Below are 22,414 nucleotides of genomic sequence, written 5' to 3' on the forward strand. Positions count from 1 at the left end.
TTCTAAAGGATGCACGCAATTTACACTGTTCATCTATTTCAGTTTTTGGGTGAACTGTAATAGAAAAGTCAGATTCTCTAAGCTTTTAAACAACAAGTATCTTTAAGGAAATAAGGAATACCCTGAGACTAGAAGACAGTAGATCTCTGGTGGTGTTTCAGGGTTTGTGTGTGCTTTCTTTATTTTGCCTTAGAATTCCAGTGTAGTCTTATGTAAGCCATCCAATGTGATGTGGTACAGCTTCCCCTGTGGCTGAATTACAATTAAAAATGCTGACCCATTAAACCACAGCACTCTGAAGCGTCAGATGAAGAGCAAGCACCAAACACTCATGCATTTGAAAGATATGAAGATGCAAATACAGACATGTTTATGTATTCCAAATGCAAAATTCCCTTTGAATTTGTCGGAAAATCTCTATCTGACATTATTGCAGAAGCGAGCCTAGAATTTGAGGATTATAACTGAAAATTACCCTGCCTCTGACATTTTTACATAGGTTCCTCAAAGACGAGGGACATCAGCTATTAATTTATATTCAATTGTTGATCCTGTTATCATCAATCACATCCTACAATGTTCCAGTTGACTGGAACTGCTTTCTCAAGGAGGAAAAAAAAAAAGTCATTTATAGTAATTTGGAAAAGAGCACATAGCAAAAAAGCCAAGCTGATCAATATCCAAAGAGTACCTTTTTGATTAAATAAACATGCATGGATCCTCACCCCTGTAAATGTAAAATTACATTTCTTCCCTGCATTTTCTCTTTTCCTCCGTTTAGAAAACCTGTATCAAAGATACAGGAGCTGTTCTCCCTGTACATCAGAATGTGTTGCGCTGAGCTTGAATTATGTATGTCTTAATGGCTTTTAGATATAGAAACTCTGAAATACAGTGGATCCCTTTCCTTCATGCTGTATCAATAGAAGCAGCATGGATAGTCTTCAAGCCATCTTTTCCAGTGCAAGCTGTTCTACTTTCATGCTGCATTAATGGGAAAATGGAAACATCTTCCAAGGGAATCACGAAATTAATTAATAATAATGCCATAGGTAAAATATACACAGGCATTTAAAAAATGAAAAATAAAAGGCAGTGAAACTAATTCCCCACGCATCTTTCTTTAGATGTGCTTTGTAAATACCACTGGCCTGATGTGGTAATTCTGCCACAATTTGCACCATCTCACAGAAAGTTGTTGCTCACTGTTTAAATTTCCAATATTATAATTCTTTCAATACTACTACTATCAAATATTTTAATTGGCAATTGGTTTTTTAGGTTTATGAAATAATCCTGTATTGTAACAGGTGTTTCCATATTTGGTTTTCCATAGTGCAGTATATCATTGCATATAATTCCAAGTGTGCTAATTTAACAGAAAACCCCAGGCATATTTTATAAGGAAAATATAACATTCCTTATCTCTTTACAGTTGGATCCAGAAGCTAGTACTGTTCTAAAAGAGCTTCAAGCAAAACTTAGCAGCGTGTTGGATGAACTCAGTGTAACGTATGCCACAAGGTAATCACTTATTTTACTTCAAATCTTATAGATTTCTATTCATAAGCCTGCCTCGTTACCTGTCTTGGTGGCTGTTTGTGAGTCCTAAGATACAGTTTATTCCTGCCCCGAGAAAGTAGAATGCATTTGTGTGTGAGTGTGTTTGTGACAGACACCAACATGTACAGCAGTAACCTCTCTGCAAGGGAAACTGAAACATGGGCTGTGGGCACAAACGTGTTACAGAGGTGAGGCTACTTACAGAGTGTAATACATCTACTGGGATGTATTAGCTGGGAGGGAGTGTTGATCTGCCTGAGGGGAGAAGGGCACTACAGAGGGACCTGGATAGACTTGATCAATGGGCCAAGGTGAACGGAATGAGTTTCAATAGGGCCAAGTGTCGGGTCCTGCATTTTGGTCACAACAACCCCAGGCAACCCTACAGGCTTGGGGAAGTGTGGCTGGAAAGCTCCCAGATGGAAAGGGACCTTGGTGTGCTGATGGACAATCAGCTGAATATGAGCCAGCAGTGTGTCCAGGTGGCCAAGAAGGCCAATGGCATCCTGGCTTGTATCAGGAATGATGTGGTGAGCAGGACTAGGGAAGTCATCCTGCCCCTGTACTTGGCATTGGTGAGACCTCACCTCGAGTACTGTGTCCAGTTTTGGGCACCTCAGCACAAGAAAGACATGGAGGTACTGGAGCAGGTCCAGAGAAGGGCAACGAGTCTCGTTAAGGGCTTGGAGAATCAGCCCTACGAGGAGAGGCTAAGGAAGCTGGGGCTGTTTAGTCTGGGGAAAAGGACGCTGAGGGGAGACCTTATTGCCGTCTTCCAGTACCTGAAAGGTTCTTACAGTGAGAGGGGGGCAGGTCTCTTCTCACTAGTGACATTATACTAATGCGAAAGCATGGGAAATAAACAGGAAGAGTTGGAGTTTTGTGTGCGGTCACGTGGCTATGATCTCATTGTGATCACAGAGAAGTGGTGGGACAGCTCGCATGACTGGAATGTTGTCATCAAGGGCTATGTCCTTTTTAGGAAAGATCGGCTAGCAAGGCAGGGTGGTGGAGTTGCACTTTATGTGAGAGAGCAGCTAGAATGTATTGAACTCCACCTGGGGGAGAGTGATGTAGCAGTCGAGAGCTTGTGGGTGAGAATCAAGGGCCAGGCTGGTAAGGGGGACACTGTTGTGGGTGTGTACTACAGGCCTCCTGATCAGGAGGAGGAGGTTGATGAGGCCTTCCGTAACTAACTGGAAGTAGCATCAAGCTCCCGGGCACTGGTACTTTTAGGGGATTTCAATTATCCAGATATTTGCTGGATGACCAACATGGCCAAGCATGTGCGGTCCAGACAATTGTTGCAGTGTGTTGAAGATAACTTTCTGATGCAGATGGTCGAGGTACCGACACGGGGTAGGGTGCTGCTGGACCTTATTCTCACCAACAAGGAAGGACTTGTTAAGGAAGTAAAAGTCGGGGGTAGCTTGGGTTGTAGCGACCATGAGATGGTGGAGTTCGAGATCCTGAGTGCAGGAAGCAAAACAAAAAGTAGGATTGCTACCCTGGACTTCAGGAGAGCCAACTTTGATCTCCTCCGGGACCTGCTTGGGGCTATCCCATGGGCCAGGGTGCTAGAAGGCAAGGGGGCCTGTGAGAGCTGGCTAGCATTCAAACAGCTCCTCTTCCAGGCTCAGGATCGGTGCGTCCCTGTAACTAAGAAGTCAGGAAAAGGTGCCAGCAGACCTGCGTGGATGAGTAAGGAACTCATGTGCAAGCTCCGCAGAAAGAAGAAAGTACACGATATGTGGAAAAAGGGTCTGGCCACTTGGGAACAATATAAGAATGTAGTCAGGGACTGCAGAGATGCAACCAGGAAGGCTAAAGCCCACCTGGAGCTGAATCTAGCTAAGGAGATAAAGAATAATAAAAAAAGGGTTTTTTAAGTACGTTAACAGCAAAAGGAAGGCTAGGGAGAATGTGGGCCCCATACTAAGTGAGGGGGGTGTTCTGGTAACGGGGGATGCTGAGAAGGCGGAAATACTGAACGCCTTCTTTGCCTCTGTCTTTAGTGAAACGGCTCTCTCCCAGGAATCCCAGACCCTGGTGGTTGATGAGAGAATCTGGGGAATGGGAGATTTCCCTTTAGTTAGGGAGGAGGTGGTCCGTGAGTGTTTAGGAAACATTAATGTCCATAAATCCATGGGACCTGATGGGGTGCACCCGCGGGTGCTGAGAGAGCTGGCAGAGGTTATTGCTAAGCCGCTCTCTGTAATTTTTCAGAGGTCTTGGAGAACTGGGGAGGTGCCTGAAGACTGGAGGATGGCCAGTGTCACCCCAATCTTCAAAAAGGGCAAGAAGGATGACCCGGGTAATTATAGGCCAGTCAGACTCGCCTCTGTCCCAGGGAATGTGATGGAACAGCTTGTGCTGGATGCCATCTCCAGGCAACTGGGAGTAAAGGAGGTTATCAGGAGTACTCAGCATGGGTTCACCAAGGGGAGGTCGTGCTCGACCAACCTGGTGGCCTTTTATGAAGATGGCACTAGCTGGGTGGACGGGGGGGAGCAGTAGATGTAGTCTACCTTGATTTCAGTAACGATTTTGAACGGTCCCCCATGTCATCCTTATAACAAAGCTGAGGAAGTATGGGATAGATGAGTGGACGGTGAAGTGGATCGAGAATTGGCTGACTGGCAGAGTGCAGAGGGTTGTCGTTGGTGGTGTGGTGTCCGGCTGGAGGCCTGTTACTAGCGGCGTCCCCCAGGGGTCTGTATTGGGTCCGGTCTTGTTCAACATCTTCATCAAAGACCTTGATGAGGGGATAGTGACCACCCTCAGCAAGTTTGCTGATGACACGAAGTTGGGTGGATTGGCTGACATGCCTGAAGGCTGTGCTGCCATTCAGCGAGACCTGGACAGGCTGGAGAGCTGGGCAGTAAGAAACCGGATGAGGTTTAACAAAAGCAAGTGTAGAGTCTTGCATCTAGGTAGAAATAATTGCATTCACCAGTACAGACTGGGGGAAGACCTGCTGGAGAGGAGCTCTGCTGAGAGGGACCTGGGCATCCTGGTGGACAACAGGTTGGCCATGAGCCAGCAGTGTGCCCTTGTAGCCAAAAAGGCCAATGGCATCCTGGGGTGCATTAAAAAGAGCGTGGCCAGCAGGTCGAGGGAGGTGATCCTCCCCCTCTACTCTGCCCTGGTGAGGCCTCATCTGGAATACTGTGTCCAGTTCTGGGCTCCCCAGTACAAAAATGACAGGGATCTCTTTGACAGAGTCCAGTGGAGGGCCACAAAAATGGTAAAGGGCCTGGAGCATCTCCCCTATGAGGAGAGACTTAGGGAACTGGGTCTGTTTAGCCTTGAGAAAAGAAGGCTGAGAGGGGACTTGATCCAGGTTTATAAATACCTGAAGTGTGGGAGCCATAGTGGCGAAGCTGGTCTGTTTTCAGTAGTGAGTGGGGACAGGACTAGGGGAAATGGGCTGAAACTAGCATAGGAAGTTCCGCACAAATGTGCGCAATAACTTCTTTACAGTGAGGGTGACGGAGCACTGGAACAGGCTGCCCAGGGAGGTGGTGGAGTCTCCTCTGGAGATATTCAAAACCCGCCTGGACGCCTACCTGTGCGACGTGGTGTAGGGAGCCTGCTTTGACAGGGGGGTTGGACTCGATGATCTCTAGAGGTCCCTTCCAACCCCTACAATTCTGTGATTGTGACATGTGACAGGACGAGGGGAAGTGGCCTCAAGTTGCACCAGGGCAAGTTTAGGTTGGATATTAGGAAGAACTTCTTTACAGAAAGGGTAGTTAGGTACTGGAATAGGCTCCCCAGGGAGGTGGTTGAATCGCCATCCCTGGATGTGTTTAAGAGCCATTTGGATGTGGTACTCAGGGATGTGATTTAGTGGAGGATTTTTGGAGTTAGGGCACTGGTTAGGCTGCGGTTGGACTTGATGATCTTCAAGGTCTTTTCCAACCTGGGTAATTCTATGATTCTACTGCTTCCAGAAAATAACTACTTAACATTACCCCAAGGGCACCAAAAGCATGATGACAAAACTGAGAAAAGAAAAATAAATCAAAACATTAGTTGCATTAATTACACAATGCATAGGAGGTGATGTTTTCAGTCTGTAGCACCTGAAGAATGTTATGTTTGGGAAAGGATTCATTGCAGAATAAAGATTCTTGTTGAACTTGATGCAAAAAGATAAATCTCAGAACCATAGGAGTTGGAAGGAATCTTTCTTTGGAGATCATGCAGCCCAACCTCCCTGCTGACTCAGGTTCCCTCAGGTCTTGTCTTCTCCCACAGAATTCTTTCATTCTCTTTTGTTTCCCTTTATTCTGTAGTTTCCAGTCTATTATAGAAGACTGTGTAAGACAAATGAGCTCTGAGCTCAATCAAATGAGAGGAAATGGGACCGCAGCGGCCAATAAGAACAGTGCGGCTATTGATGCAGAGATTGTACTTCGGCCTCTCATGGATTTCCTGGACAAAACGTAAGTGTGACACATTAATGTATGTGGCATGTTAGAAACGTGGAGCTGGAGTTAAAGATGTATACTTTAGTATACTCTGTATATATATGTATACACATATATATATGTATACTCGGTCTTTAGTGAAAGGGCTCTCCCCCAGGAATCCCAGACCCTATTGGTTGATGAGAGAATCTGGGGAATGGGAGATTTCCCTTTAGTCAGGGAGGAGGTGGTCCGTGAGTGTTTAGGAAACATTAATGTCCATAAATCCATGGGACCTGATGGGGTGCACCCGCGGGTGCTGAGAGAGCTGGCGGAGGTTATTGCTAAGCCGCTCTCTGTAATTTTTCAGAGGTCTTGGAGAACTGGGGAGGTGCCTGAAGACTGGAGGATGGCCAGTGTCACCCCAATCTTCAAAAAGGGCAAGAAGGATGACCCGGGTAATTATAGGCCAGTCAGCCTCACCTCTGTCCCAGGGAAGGTGATGGAACAGCTTGTGCTGGATGCCATCTCCAGGCAACTGGGAGTAAAGGAGGTTATCAGGAGTACTCAGCATGGGTTCACCAAGGGGAGGTCGTGCTCGACCAACCTGGTGGCCTTTTATGAAGATGGCACTAGCTGGGTGGACAGGGGGAGAGCGGTAGATGTAGTCTACCTTGATTTCAGTAAGGCTTTTGATACGGTCCCCCATGACATCCTTATAACAAAGCTGAGGAAGTATGGGATAGATGAGTGGACGGTGAAGTGGATCGAGAATTGGCTGACTGGCAGAGTGCAGAGGGTTGTCGTTGGTGGTGTGGTGTCCGGCTGGAGGCCTGTTACTAGCGGCGTCCCCCAGGGGTCTGTATTGGGTCCGGTCTTGTTCAACATCTTCATCAAAGACCTTGATGAGGGGATAGTGACCACCCTCAGCAAGTTTGCTGATGACACGAAGTTGGGTGGATTGGCTGACACACCTGAAGGCTGTGCTGCCATTCAGCGAGACCTGGACAGACTGGAGAGCTGGGCAGTAAGGAACAGGATGAGGTTTAACAAAAGCAAGTGTAGAGTCTTGCATCTAGGTAGAAATAGTTGCATTCACCAGTACAGGCTGGGGGAAGACCTGCTGGAGAGGAGCTCTGCTGAGAGGGACCTGGGCATCCTGGTGGACAACAGGTTGGCCATGAGCCAGCAGTGTGCCCTTGTAGCCAAAAAGGCCAATGGCATTCTGGGGTGCATTAAAAAGAGCGTAGCCAGCAGGTCGAGGGAGGTGATCCTCCCCCTCTACTCTGCCCTGGTGAGGCCTCATCTGGAATACTGTGTCCAGTTCTGGGCTCCCCAGTACAAAAATGACAGGGATCTCTTTGACAGAGTCCAGTGGAGGGCCACAAAGATGGTGAAGGGCCTGGAGCATCTCCCCTATGAGGAGAGACTTAGGGAACTGGCCTTGAGAAAAGAAGGCTGAGAGGGGACTTGATCCAGGTTTATAAATACCTGAAGTGTGGGAGCCATAGTGGCGAGGCTGGTCTCTTTTCAGTAGTGCGTGGGGACAGGACTAGGGGAAATGGGCTGAAACTTCAGCATAGGAAGTTCCGCACGAATGTGCGCAAGAACTTCTTTACGGTGAGGGTGACGGAGCACTGGAACAGGCTGCCCAGGGGGGTGGTGGAGTCTCCTTCTCTGGAGATATTCAAAACCCGCCTGGACGCCTACCTGCGCGACGTGGTGTAGGGAGCCTGCTTTGGCAGGGGGGTTGGACTCGATGATCTCTAGAGGTCCCTTCCAACCCCTACAATTATGTTATTCTGTGATTCTGTGATATTAGCCTTACCATGAAACATGGATAATGCCTAGAAACTGTCTGCAGTGCTTTTAATATTTGTAGTGTTCACATATGTACAGGGTACTATGGTAATCACACTAATTTACAGAAGAGCTTAATTTTTATACTTTTTTTTCCACTGAGTAAAGAACTGAATTTTCAAATAGTGCCACAAACTCAAACTGGCCCTTCCAGTAGTGACAGCATCTTCCAGTACTGGCAGCATCAGCTGTTCAGAAAGGCATGTGCCTGTGCTGTCTGTATGCGCCTTGCTAGCCTTGGTCATAACAGACCGAGACACAGATTGGAGCACAGGAAGTTCCATATGAACGTGAGGAAAAACTTCTTTGCTACTTGATGTACTTTATGCCTATTAACTGCTGTCCTTTATTCATGAAAATTCTCATGATGATACATATATGATAGTTTCAGACCGTATTCTTAAAGAGATAAATGTAGTAAAGGATGCAAAGCCTCTAAAAACATAGTTTGACTATCTAAGCAATAGATGATTGGACAGGAATACCAGGATGTAGAAATTAATGCTTCCAAATGGTAGTCCTGAATTTACATCAGAAACCAACGTCTTGTCCTACATCAGACTGTGTACACAGAACAACCTTTCTTTCTTTTTACTTAGATGCATTATATGTCAAAATGTAAAGTTAGGGCTTACTTAGAGATGTTAAATCATTTCACCCATCAAATCTCACGTCATCACATGTGTACCTTTTCTGTCAATACATACTGGTAATATATTAAGCAATAGAAGGGATAATCAGTATTTACATGAATCTGAAAACCTTCTATTAACCAAAAATATATACTTTTAAAAGCATGAAATAACTAATCCATTGAGAACCAATTATTGGTACAGAAATGCTTAACCACAATGGCCATTAATCTAAAGATACAGTGACACAGCACCTCTGAAGTCTTAATGCTGGTTTTCAAGACCTGTCTGTGTTCTCTTTTGTTCCAGTTTAAGCCTCTCTGCAAAAATCTGTGAGAAGACAGTTCTGAAACGGGTTTTAAAAGAGCTGTGGAAGATCGTCTTGAACAGGATAGAAAAGCAAATCGTACTTCCACCGCTGACAGACCAAACTGTAAGTGTATATATAGTGGAAAGGGTCCTAATGAATTCAGTATGAAATGAAATTGCTGAAGGGCAGGGGGCAAATCTAACACAGTATGGGAAGATTGTGCTAAGGTAGAAATGAAATACAAGCTTTTAGTAATTTTAGAGTAAAACTAATTCCACCAGCACAGCCAGGCCTCCATTTGCTGAATTAGTTAGTAGTTATTACATGTGCACAGACAGAAACAGGCTGTCCTTCACTGGCTACGTCAACTTTATAGTTCAGATATTCTGAGCTCGCTTTTCTAAAATTTTTAGTGCTTAAATGTGGTAGCATTCTCAAACAGGAGTTTTGCTATTGCTTATTTGCTTTATGCAACATGAGTTGTTACACAATGAATCACAGACCAGTGTGGTTCAGAGTTGAGGAATTTTTTTGCTGCCCTTTCAAATTGGTTGCCAAGAATGCAGAATTACCAATCTATGGCTGAGTAATCCCATTTGGGTAGCAGGATGTATCAGTTAGTTAGGATTATAAAGCACCATTTCTGGACGCATTTCCCCAAACAGCTTGAAAATTGACATCTATTTAAAAATTAATTATGTGTCTACTAACTACAGCAAAAATAACCTCTCGCTGCCAACCAAACACACATTTCTGTCTATTTTCTGCAATTTGCAAACACCGCTGTTGTCTTTACTGATGTTCAGAATCGCACCAAGCAGTAACTTGTGATGATAGTTACAGCCCATTTCAGAACAGCTTGTTTAGCAAGCTGATACTTTATTAAGCTGTGGGTGGACATCTGGAACACAGAACATAGGGGGGGTAGTGAAGAAGCAGAGACTGACAAGGGCAGAGACTGTTCCATTTATTTTGCTACTTCCAGTTAGGACTGAGTACACAAAATCAGTGAAAGGCAGGATGCTTTAAGAGATTTTCCTTTTTTGAAGCTTTGAACATTACTTTCTCTCTGAGCGTGAAAGGCATTCAGAAACTAGAGTCTATTTTTTAATTATCTCATTTATCTTACTATTCTCCCTGCTAATAAATAATGAAAAATTGAGATGTAGCTCTATATTTATTTGCAGTCCTATATTGCGTATGTACAGTGAAACAAGATCTGGAAACAGAAACCGTTAGGAACAGAAAATACTAATGAAAAATTGCTTTATATTACACTATGTAATTTGTATTGATTTTGTTCTCCTGAAATCCAGGCATCCAGAGCTATGTCTCGCTGAGCTGCCAAGTAACTGCAGCTATGTTTCATGGAGTACTTGTAATAAAATTGTGATCATATAATTATAGTAGGATACTGTTTATTTCACGCAGTTAGTCACTGTCTTTTGGGATTGTGCCAGGATTTGGCTTTGTAAAAATGCAGGCTTAAATCCGTAAGTACCTTTAAAAAAAGTAATGCTAGATCGTTATCCTATGTTACACAACTAAGCATTTCACTCTGGACAATGAGTAAAGATTTTGCAGGTTCTTCAGGCTGTTCACTTCCCATTGTGATTATCTTTATTAGCTTAGCACTCACTTATGGACATGCTGACATTGACATACTGCATAAAATAATCCCTGCCTTAGCTTAAAAATGTTAGACAAAATCAGAAAGCAGACAGGAGCACAAAAAACTGCTATCAGAAAGTCAGTATTGTATGAGGTATCATGCCGAAGGGATTCAAATACTTCTTATCAAAATTATAAATACGTGTCATGTAATTTAAGCTTTCATTTAGCTTTGCAAAACAGTTATTTTGGCTAATGTCCTAGCAGAAAACAAGATATGTGGACATACATACAAAGCAACTACACTCTACTGATTCTGGTTCCTGAATTTTCAATGTGCTTGCAGGGGCCCCAGATGATATTCAGTGCAGCCAAAGATCTTGGACAACTATCAAAACTCAAGGTAATGTAGCCAAATGAAGCATTGAATGGCTTGCTCTAACAGAAAACTGGATGAAATACTGGTGACTGTGAGGCCAAAATTCTTACTCTATTATTTACTGTAATAAACTTGAACGTGGCAGTAGCTGTTCACAGATGAGTAATAATTTCAGTCTCATCCACACAGATTAAGAATAAATGATGCTATGCTGATGTGATAAAGTGATCATTAGCTGGGTCAAGGTGATATAATTCCTATGCTGCACAACTGGGCCTTATATGCATTAAATATCACAGAATAACAGATTGAGATGTGTGTTCCCTGTTCCCTTCTGGAATCAGTTTGGGGGGGGTGGAAATTAAGATAGGAGTACTTGTACATTTGTTCTGCATATTACTGAAAATAGGTAGTGAAAAATGTTCTATGTCTGCAATAAACTCACTGGAAGCCACATCACTGAAGTCCATGTAGTTATTTCAGAGAGACCACAGATGTTTGATACTAATGTCAAGTTGTTTACTAATCAGTTTTTCCATTTTCACTTCAGAAGTGACCAAAAATGAAGAAAATTGTGCTTCCATAAATAATATTTATTTATTGATATTAGTGGAGTAAAAATGAAGCTTGAGATAGTCATAGGATTCTGACATTAGATAAAGTTCACAGGAACTTAGTTACTTTATGACTCTATTTAACTTGTGTTGTAGTAAGAACCCTTTTTAGCTAGTATTTTTATTTAACATAAGGGCATTAACCAACGCTAGCTAATATTTCAAGTTCTTTAATACAATTAATTGTTTCAGTAATTTCAAATATAATTTTTAAACATAAAATCTAGGGTCTTTTTCCCTACAATCTATGTTTCCAAGGAACACAATTGCTGTAGGTTATAATTTGTTCTAAAATAATCCTGAAGTTGAACCTCTGTTAAACACAAAAGCTTGAGGAGTATTTGAAAGTTCTGCTTTTCCAAAGTTAGGCCACAATGCTGCCTCTCTTGAATAATGTTCTTAACTCCTTTTGCAGGACCATGTGATTCGAGATGATGCCAAAAGCTTGACACTGAGGCAGTGTGCAATAATGGAAGTAGCACTGGCTACTATAAAGGTACAGCTTTACATGTTTTTCCATTCAGTGTTGGAATGACCAAGTATGTAACTACATAAACAGTAGATTCTAATGCAGAATGGTCCCCTAGGACCATGAAGATCACTATAGCAAGAGCTATTTGATCCTAAGATTTGAAAGCAAGTGCCTGGTAGTCTGATGGCAGCAAAAGCTATAAAAATTATTCAACCCAAAATGAACACTGTACAACTTACAGTTATAATAGATTATGTTTGTATTAATGTTTGGAAGAGAGTAAAATTAAAGGATAATCATTTATCATAAGTACAATGTATTACCATTTTGTAAAAATAATAATAATTCTCCTATCTTAAGAGAAGATTTTCATTCATTATATTATTCTAGTTTGCATTTGGGTTTTTTTTTGTTTGTTTTTTGCAAGAACTGTGAACATGTAGAAAATTTACCAAGTAAAAATACCAGTCAATGTGACTTGCATTTGTCAAGTTTTGACTGAGACTGCAGCATTGATTTCCACACGTGTGATGTTACATACTTATGTTTGCACACTTCATTTGTTGACTTTTAAGATCCCAGCTTGTTCTGGCACCTGTGAACCCTGAAATCACTCAGACTGGAACACAAGTAACAGATTAACTACTTTCAGGTTTACTTCTGCAATGAGTGTATTGGTATCAAAATCTCAATCTGTTAAGTCTTTAATTATTAATATTTGATCGCATTCAAAAATGATGTGGTTGTCTACATGCAAAGTTTACCACTTATAGGCAACAGCAGAAAATCTGAAGACCCAAGCAAGTTGAAATTAGGTCCACTCTTGTCCTGTTCAGCACAGGAAATTGGAGCAGATCCAGCCCCACTTGTCCTATACACATCTAAATTTTCACCTTTGGAAAGAAGAACAATTGTAAAAATGATAATAGTTCACTGCAATCATCACAAATCTAACTGGCTCTGCCAGCGTTATCTTTAAAAGGAAGTTGGTATTTTACTTTTCTTTTTTTAATACTTTGTAGCAATACTTCCATGCTGGAGGAAGTGGGCTGAAAAAGAACTTCCTGGAAAAGAGCCCAGACCTGCACTCCCTGAAATACGCTCTTAGTCTTTACACGCAAACTACTGATGCCTTGATAAAGAAATTCATAGACACGCAGAAGTCTCAAAGTAAGTGATCTGTAAGAAAGATGCAAATCTATCAAACTTTTACTAGTGGTTAGCAACCAGTCATTTAGAATATTTATTTAGAATTTATTGTCACAAATCTGCCCATGTGATGTTATTCTACATCAATTGCTGATTACCATCTGTCCATATCACCAGATAGGATTGGTACTGATCATCATCAGTGCATTACCCAAAGACTGTCACTTTTTGTGACTAGGTTCCTCAGCTCTACATAACCACTGAATATTAAGGTTATTTACAGAAGTACTCCCCATGCAAGCAGGGTTGCAAAGGACATGGCACAGTTATAACTGCAGAAACAGAACAAATTCAAAGAGTATTTCAGTATCTTTAGATACTTGAAGAGCTGATTGCTAATAATTTCCTACCTCAGGTAATTGCAAAAAAGCGTGACAGATCCCTTAAGGTTTCCTTTTTGAATTAAGAATGAGGGACTGCAAGCAAATGATGCTGCCTTACTGTGATTTTGTATTACAGAACCCTCAGCTTCTCCATCCAGCAGGTCATCTATGGCTTCCAAAAGAATAGAAGGTTTCAGGAGACTAATAGTACAGCATTCTCCTCCCTGTCTAATTCTGTGCGTGCGCATTTTATAACAGACAGACTTACTTAAAACCATTCTGCTGAAAACATCACATCGTTTTCTAAGCATGCTTATCAAAGCTCAGAATTCTGGCACCCTCCCAAAAGCCAGTCAAAACAAAACATGAAATCTGAATGTCACCAACATAGAAACCCCTGGTTTCTGCTTTGGAAATTTGGTGCAGTGCACCCTAAAAGTTAAAACATTAAGTCTTCTTCACATATAACACATACGTACCATTCATTAATGGTTTACTTCAGAAAAGGACTTAAATTTCAATGAGAGGAGAAGTGTTTGTGGTTATTCTTTTAGGCACAGATGCTTTCTTTTTTCAAAAAGAAGGTATTATTTGCCTTTTTCCTTATTGATATAGATTAGTGTTTTCATACCTCTACAGTACATAGAGGAACTGGTTTTATACGGATAGCATGCATTATATTCCAAACTAAAACAGTTAATACATTGTAGGAACTGTAAAGTTTTGCCATTTTTACATGCAGCAGACATCTTATAAAACAGACTACTATATGGCAACTTTGACAAATAATGCATTTAGATTATTTCGCCTTAACTGCCTTGCTCCTGCTCACAAGAACTCTATAAGTTTTAATTGGATAGCTAAACTGGAAATCAATTGCTTTCACCTCTGACATATGTTATGTTAGTCACATTATAAAAAGCATAAAACACTTGCTTTGCAGCTGGCCTCAAAGATTAATTATAAAGAATGAGTTCCTGGACAACTTCCATATTAGACTGAGGATCTTAGTTAATAATTCATGTAAAGCTGTACAGCTATTTTCTCAGTTCTAATATAGAGAATAGACATTTTTCCCCCTTTCAGAAATGATTAACAGTATGGATTTAGGCTGAAAGTTATTAATTACTAGTATGTTTTGCTTTTTTCCTTGCACATTTTCATTGTAACATAAGAAAATTACCCAGGTCGTAGCCATAAGCAATTATCCTTTATTATCTCCAAATGGCAAACTGGAATTTTCTGATGTTCATCATGGTTTCTGTCTCGGGTCTGTGTTCATTTCTATACATGTCTATAATTGCACACCAGTATTATTAGAGATATAGCCACTGGGAATGAAAGTTATGGAAAAGCAACTCAAAGCTTTTCATCATCCTTTAACATCTCATTTAAAAGAACTAAGAAAACATATCTATTGTAACTTCCAGTCTCACAACTGTAGCTATATCATTACCATACAGTTACAATGAGCCTTTGTGCAAATTGGAAACTGAAGCTATATATAAAATTAAAATGTTAGAGCTAAGAAGTACAGCTGGTTTGTCAAAATTTTTATGCAGGAGTTCCAAGGATAACAGTGCAAAAATATTAATGTATTGCAAGATACAGTGCAAGGGATATGCTTTAATCTAGTAAGTGAAGCTAAAATCTAGTTATCTAGATATCTAACATCCACAGTTATAGCCAGTGATTCTGTCCTGAAGCATTTCTTGCTGTTGTGGATCCTGCTATATGCAGGATTTTTCTTTCCCCTACAAAGGGCACAATCTATGTTAAATCTGTATGCTGTGGTACCCAATACTATCTATCTTCCTGTGTATACACAGGGTTATGAAATTCAGTAGGAACATTCAAATACACCAACCACTGAGCATATTTTTGCACCAGTTCTGAACAAGGATGATTGTTCGATCTATAGTTCTGATATCAAACCTTTGTGTCTACACATTCCAAAAGAGCTTCCAGGAAACAAAGTTCCTATGAGCAAAATTAATGAAAACATTCCTAATTTTCAGAATAATCATCTGGTGATATTTGTAGTTATTCACATGTTTTCAACACACCAATTACCTGAAAGCTGTTTTCCTTACTGCTGTCTTCAAATTTGCCACGTTTATATTCTTACTAATACATGATTTAAAAGCAAACTACCAAAAAGTGAGATAAATTAACTCCCACATTCTTAATCTGATGGATTCTCCTTTTCAAAGTGCTTCTCTATATCCTCAAGAGCATGCTCAAAACAACGTGACAATGCTGAGCACAAAGCAGGAGCAGCTTCTTAAATAACTAATGGTATCTAAGGATATTTATTTATTTATTTATTTATATTCACCTTATAATGGGATTATGGTGATAAATAAAATAAATGCAGTCCTCACTCAATGTTGTGAAAACAAGTCTATAACTCCACTATAAAAATAAAAGATAAAAATGTTTTCTGTACCAACTTTCTTTATTAGATGTACAGATCCCAAGATTAGCATACTGGCATATCTTAAATTCTGTCAGATGCTAGCTTATGAAACATCTGTCCTTCTGCATGGCACAGGAGGAGAGAGAGATTTCTCTAACTCGATCTATGCTGCTATCACATCTGCCACAAGCTTCCAGACATTTGGAAATTAAATACTACTGAGATTCTGGTTATTATGATATTCAACATTGGTATCGATAAGATTATAAGGAGGAAGATAATTACCTGCGTTTGCTCCATGCTATAAACAAATCTTTTAAAGAATTTTATTTCCAGGAAAAAAAAAAAAAATACAAAACCTGCCAGCATTTAAACTACGTCAACCTCAAGTCCCAAACGTAAGACCAGTAGAGCAGTATTCTCAATTGCAAATAAATTATTGCTGGTTAGGAACACTTCTACAGTTTTACATACAACAAATTAGAAACTGTTGAAGAAATTTAGTTCCACTTGCCTGAAACTCAGGTTCAATATCAACTAGAAGAGCATCCAGGTAACTGCAGCACCAGACACGCTGTCATAAGGACATTCTCCTGATACTAGTTGTTAGTCCTGCCAAAAGCCATTTCCTGGAGCAAGCAGCTTTCAGAGTTGCTGTTAAAAGAATACAAGGATGTCCATACAGAACTAAAGGACTTGGAAAACTTGACAGTAATATAGTGAATTAATGTGCCTTTCAAGTCCTCAGTGACTGTCATGCCATATGGTCATTGATACCTCCACTACGAGCATATGAACACAGCCAAGTGCATAAATTTAGTGTTGGTACAAAAAGACACCCTGAGGTTCTGATCTCCAATTCTGCTTCCATTGGACTTTAACCTCCAGAGCATTATCGTCTTCAGATTGGCCACCTTAATGTATTATTGTTTTTCCCCTCCTGATACTTACAAACTGAGCTGTAGGGAAACATTTCTTTGTTAATTCAGACTATAACTCAGACCATTTTTTTTCCATCACCTTTTGCCACCAAACATAATCAAATGTGCACATTATTCTTGTGCCAAGCATTAATCAATTCCAGAACTGCAGCATACTGCCCAGTCTGAACTGCAAAACTTGGCTCAAGTATAAGACTCCAGAGTTCAGTGCTGCATGGCTAAAACACACCATGGTCAGCTAAGAGCTACGTGGGAGTCAGCAAGTCAGCACAGAATAGCATCAGGAAAAGCTCCAAGGTTTCTATGAAAGAAAGGCTATATGTATAAAAAAAAAGGACAGTCTACCATTAGTATACATTAGCTACCTTGATTTTGTAAACTACAGTCTGCATCATGAATGTTTACATCTGATTAGCATCAAATCTATTCACACTTGGATAAATCCATTTCTATCAAGCTGCATAACAAGACCTCATCTCAAATATTCAGGTGTCCTGAATTTGATCCAGTTTCTTACCAGCAATTTCTCCAAAGTAAATGCCAGTGTTGCATCCAAAACAAGCACTATTATATTATAATTTATATGCATATACAGCAGGTTAACTTTATAAGTCTCAAAAGGGAATGCTAATGTTACTGTCAAGGCTTTTGACGTAGCAAACAACAAAAGACTGCAATATGTTTTTTTTAGCTCGACTTTGAAGAGATTGTATTGCTTAAGGAGAAAATCAATACTCATTTAGAAATACAGAGCTCATACTACATTCCCCACTTGTTTAAATGGCTGCAGAAAAAGGGTATTCTTTCACATCAGTTTATTTGTATTGAATTTCTTTGTTCTCATGTTAAACAACTGAAAGCTGAAAGAGGAAGAAGCATCCAAAGACATGAAATGATTATATGTAGAAAGGAAAATACTCACCTAATTAGAATGAACAACTATAATTCCCCTTGAAAAGCCATTAACACTGGGAAGGAAATGACATGGTCAAAAATAAATAGATATTATTTCCCAATACCAAACAACTGTGCTCCACTGCAGAACTTTAAACATATGGAATCGAGTTCAGATACTAATTTAACAGTTAACGTAGACAACAGCAAACTTAATACAAACTGAGGTAGCTTAGACAAGCAGTTAGACATCATCACAACCTACAGTAAAAAATTAAATAAACTTAGCAGTTTTTATGTGGATAAAGAGGAGTTTGCCTGTTCTTTTGTACCTCAAAGCTGCTGCATCATCAACTACCATATTTTGAAAACTGTTCCATTATAAGTTTTAATTCCTGTACAACGTTTCCAGTTCTGCCATAACCCTTAATGCAAACACAATTTAATCCTTGCTTCATCCATTGTGTTTTCAGATTGAGGGCCCAATTGTATATTAATCAAAGTTTATAAAAGAAAAAAAAGTGCTTGAAAAGAGAACCTGATCCAAGATTAAAAGATTAACTATTGCTTACTAAAGAGAGTTATTATCATAAACTGCTTTGCTGCGATGTCTGTTACAAATGCTTATTACAATTTGAAAGCTGCAGAATTTCAGACTAATATCACAAAGAATAGTTAGTAGCTGACAACAGGGAAAAAAAATAAGAGCAATATTGAAGCTTATAGAATTACAGCTAACAGAAGTACTTCAGTATATTTTTACAGCAAAATAAATGCATTCAGAATAGAGAAAATTAATATTTTAAAAGTTAAAATAACCAAGCTGCTGGTGAAGTGTAGCTACTTTTACAAAGCATTTACCTGACAACCTTTTGTGACAGAAAACTTCTTCAGGTGCTCTTTAAATAAGTGCACCTTTCTAAATACATAATTTATACATTACAGTTTTTCTTAAGTCTTCAAGACAAATGGGGAAAGAAAAGTACTCGAAAGGTATAAATGTTTTGTTAGTAACAAGTAACAAAGTCATCGGTTACATGTCATCACTTTAAAAAAGGAAGTTTTAATGTTATCAGTGGGCTAATGAGTAAGTATGAAGACCTATAAAGAGGGTACACTTGCCTCTGTGCAGCACTGCTTAGGACATGGATACATCTGGATGGACCCCAGATGTTGCTAAGTGTACTTCCCAGATAAAAGCTGGCTCATCCATGCTTTCTCACTGCTCAAAATCACACAGGGACATAACAGGGTTACATGATTTCCAGCCCTCACATCACGCATTCAAATGGAAGGTCTATACTAGTTAGAGATGAAGCAGCTTTGGGTGTCTATTCCAACCCGGCACTCAAATGCGTAAACCTATAATAGCATGTTTTTGTATTATTTTCCTCAGAAGTCTTCATATAACACCATGTGACATTAAAAAATATCAAATGGGTAAGAATGTATTTAATAGCATGGCTTCAAACAGTTGAGAAATGTACAAGCGCTGCAGAATCTTCTGTCAACCTTAATACCTTCACACACAGTAATCCTTAGGATAAATTATTTATGTCTTCTAATCAAATACAGACATCCTAAATCCTTTCAGTCCTTCGTGGAAGCCTGGTTAAAGAATGGTTGCTTAAAGTCAGTCATCAAGTAACTAAGAATTCTCCCCATAAGAGAGCAATTAGCGATAGTTTGTAAAACACAACTTAAATTCAACCACAGCATGTTTTGCAGTTAGCATGCTTATCATTACCAATTTATGTGCACTGAAAAACGCAGCCCTAAATAGGGCTATAACTGCAAAACATACATGTCCTTAAGTCACCTGAAAAGCCTCTCCCAGATTGTGCAACAACAGCTAAAAGCTTTCTGCCCTTCCTGTAACCATCAGCCCAGTAGCTACTCAGACCTCATTAAGCAGCGTTTGCTGCTCACAGCCAAGTGCTGTATGTGGTTTAATAGTCATAAACAGCACTGTTTCTCCATCTCATGCATTCAGTAGCAGAGATAGAGTTTTTCCTCTTTCATTTGTGCGCTGAGGGCACAAGTAAAAAGGAGGCAATAAACGCTCTCTCACCAGCCCCATGCTTTTTTGCCTTAAGAATAAGCCATCTCCTTCCTCAGTACACTGGGGGAAAAAAACATGTTCACTGATTGCTTTCTTCCTCTCTATACATACAGAACAAGGAAAAAAGAAGGAAAAAAAAAAAAAAAAAAGAAGAAGAAGAAAAAACAACTTCCTACATCCAGAGCATTTGCCTTTAATTTACCCTTTGCATTACATAAAAATATTAAAACAGGCACTCCAGATTTTCATCTGAATTATTCAGCCTTAGGATTCCATGAAAAATAAAACAATTGAATGACTATTCAAGTTTAGTACATCATATAAGACATTAGCAAAACAACCCCAGGAAAACAAAATAGTTGCTGTAGAAGTAATGTATCATTGTGTTCTTTGCATCAGTTGTAGTTCACATGGACAGGAGGCATTACTTTTTGAGATCTACATATACATAGTTTCTGGCATTATCAGAAGACACCCAGTGTACACCTAAATTAATAGTTATTAACAAAATAATTGTCTTCACAGCTTACATAATTTCCGTAGCACTGCATTCTGGGGAAGCCTAAAGATATATCCAGCTTTTTTCCTTAACGCCTTATTCAGAGCATGAGGTGAAAACCTTGGTATGGTATTTCATTAAATAGCAAGATTTATGCTGAACAGGCCTGTTAGGCAAATGGGGTAGGATAGGGTAACCACACAGTAATGCTGCCAGTTCAGCTCTTTTTATTGCCTAACTCCCAGTGCTTAGTGAGCTTTTCTGTCTCAGGTACTAAAAACAAGTCATGCATGATGATTAGCTTGTAGCTAGTTGTTTTTCTTTTAAACTAGATTTCTAATCCTCAGGGAGATAGAGAAAGTCTCAAAAACCAGAGTAAAATAAATAAATAAATGCGTGTGAGCCATCATAAATTTAAGATCTTTTAGCATATCTTTGAAGACTGTTTCAGAGCCCAGCTTATTATCTTTGACTATTTTGAAGCCAAGGCACTACAGAAATCACCACTTTCACCAAACTTGTGACTAGATGGGAGAAGGAAAATGTCAAAAAGCCACAAAACTCCAGGAAGTCTTTAAAAGAGCATCAAGCTCCAGAACTACAAAAACTAAGCCCACAGAGAGAAGGAAGAGGCAGTATTGACAGAGATGGACTTATCAAATAAAGTTAAAGGAAAGACTGAAAAATGTTACAAGGAAAGGATCACCTTTCATTTGGGATGCAAGACTGGGAAACGAGAGAGCCAGGATGCTCAAGCAGAGCAGTAAGTTTTAGTCTGAATAATTCGAAGTCAAGCATAGATCCATGTCAGCTGGATGAAGAGAAATAATAAATGTGAAATTTCCAATGAATAGAAGAGAAAAAGGTTTTATCAAATCCCCCGTTACCTTCAGCACAAAATAAGGTCATGAGTGTTTAGTGAGTGTGTTTCTGCTTTAGTTGTAGAAAACATAAATGGCTCTATTTCCTCTTTTTCTTTTGTCATATTTTCCCTACCAGAATCCATGAGTTCACGTTTTTCCAAAGCTAGCTGATAAGTACTAGCTGACAGAATTAGTCATCCACTGAGGACCAACCATTTTCCTGGAGGAAGCACACTTTTATCCATTACAGTCTTTTGTTACAATGGAATGACTGCAGTCTAAATGAACATAGGTGATCATTTTAAAACCAACCAATGAGAGGAGGTTGTTTTTTTACTTCATTTATATGGGGAAGCAAATAAAGTCTAAAATGCAGCTTAGAGCTGAAACAGTAGCAGATAAGCAATCATAATTCTATTATTGTTGGAAAACATTATTTGTATTCTTCTTAAGTCTCTAATGAGTTAAAGTACTAAAGGAAGAAAAGTGCAATCATCCTCTATGTACAGGGCTAGATATTTTTTATTGTTAAATCAATATTTTAAATGCAGTAAGAGGAAAGGACCTTTCTTTAATGCAATCAGAATCATTAATTGCTGCTGTGACAGGGGCTGGTAGCAAGGAAAAAAAGCAAAACAGCAGAGACAGGTCTGACACTTTAAAATGAAGTTTCATAGTTCCTCAGTGTCAACAAAAGCTGATATAAGAAGCAATTACCGAATGTTCTGGGATTGTACCTTTAGTTTGTTCAGCAGGTCAGTGAGAGAACAAGCCAATGCGAGATGGATGTGCTGGTAAACTGAAGGAAACAAAGCTCATATTCCGGATTCCATCAGAAGCTGCCTCTTCTAGCTGAGATGTTCTGCAGTAGGAATTTTATAGGATCCTTTAATGTCAGCTGCTTTCACTATAAAACTGTATGATATTTCACACAGATTTCTTTATAACCATATCAAACAGTACTGCACGCATAAGACTAATCCCACTATATATTTGCAGTGTTGCTTAGGGCACTGCTGTGAATTATAGACTACTAAGAAAAATAAAGAAAAGGATCTATTAGGGACTGTTTGCAAAGAAGTACTTTGCACAGTTAAAAAAGGGTTTTAAAAGCAAAGACTTAACGTCTTAAATTCATAGATGTGATATTGGTAGCATCTAATGAGCCATTACTAATAGCATGCTCTCCATTATTAACACCACCCACAGGTTGCTGCACAGCCTACCTTATGAAAATGCTGATCATTTTCTTCCAAAGCATTCCTGATTTCCACACATAGGGTTTTGGTTTTTAAGCTGGAAGCTAAATCAATTAATTGACATGCGCTGATATTTTCAGTGATCCTCA

At 39.8% G+C, this 22,414-nt stretch overlaps 1 protein-coding gene across 1 annotated transcript in view; it reads left to right on the forward strand.

Moving 5' to 3' along the window:
• The window catches only part of UNC13C (unc-13 homolog C), a 124,296-nt gene that overhangs the window by 95,619 nt on the left and 6,263 nt on the right, over window positions 1-22,414 (forward strand). The window contains exons 25-30 of the mRNA XM_072345100.1: window positions 1,436-1,524; window positions 5,865-6,014; window positions 8,780-8,903; window positions 10,738-10,794; window positions 11,800-11,880; window positions 12,879-13,026. Coding sequence (XP_072201201.1) covers window positions 1,436-1,524; window positions 5,865-6,014; window positions 8,780-8,903; window positions 10,738-10,794; window positions 11,800-11,880; window positions 12,879-13,026 — 649 coding nt within the window. The remainder of the gene's footprint in view (window positions 1-1,435; window positions 1,525-5,864; window positions 6,015-8,779; window positions 8,904-10,737; window positions 10,795-11,799; window positions 11,881-12,878; window positions 13,027-22,414) is intronic.

The sequence above is a fragment of the Excalfactoria chinensis genome, chromosome 10 (genome assembly GCF_039878825.1).
Source record: "Excalfactoria chinensis isolate bCotChi1 chromosome 10, bCotChi1.hap2, whole genome shotgun sequence".
Classification (NCBI taxonomy): Eukaryota; Metazoa; Chordata; class Aves; order Galliformes; family Phasianidae; genus Excalfactoria; species Excalfactoria chinensis.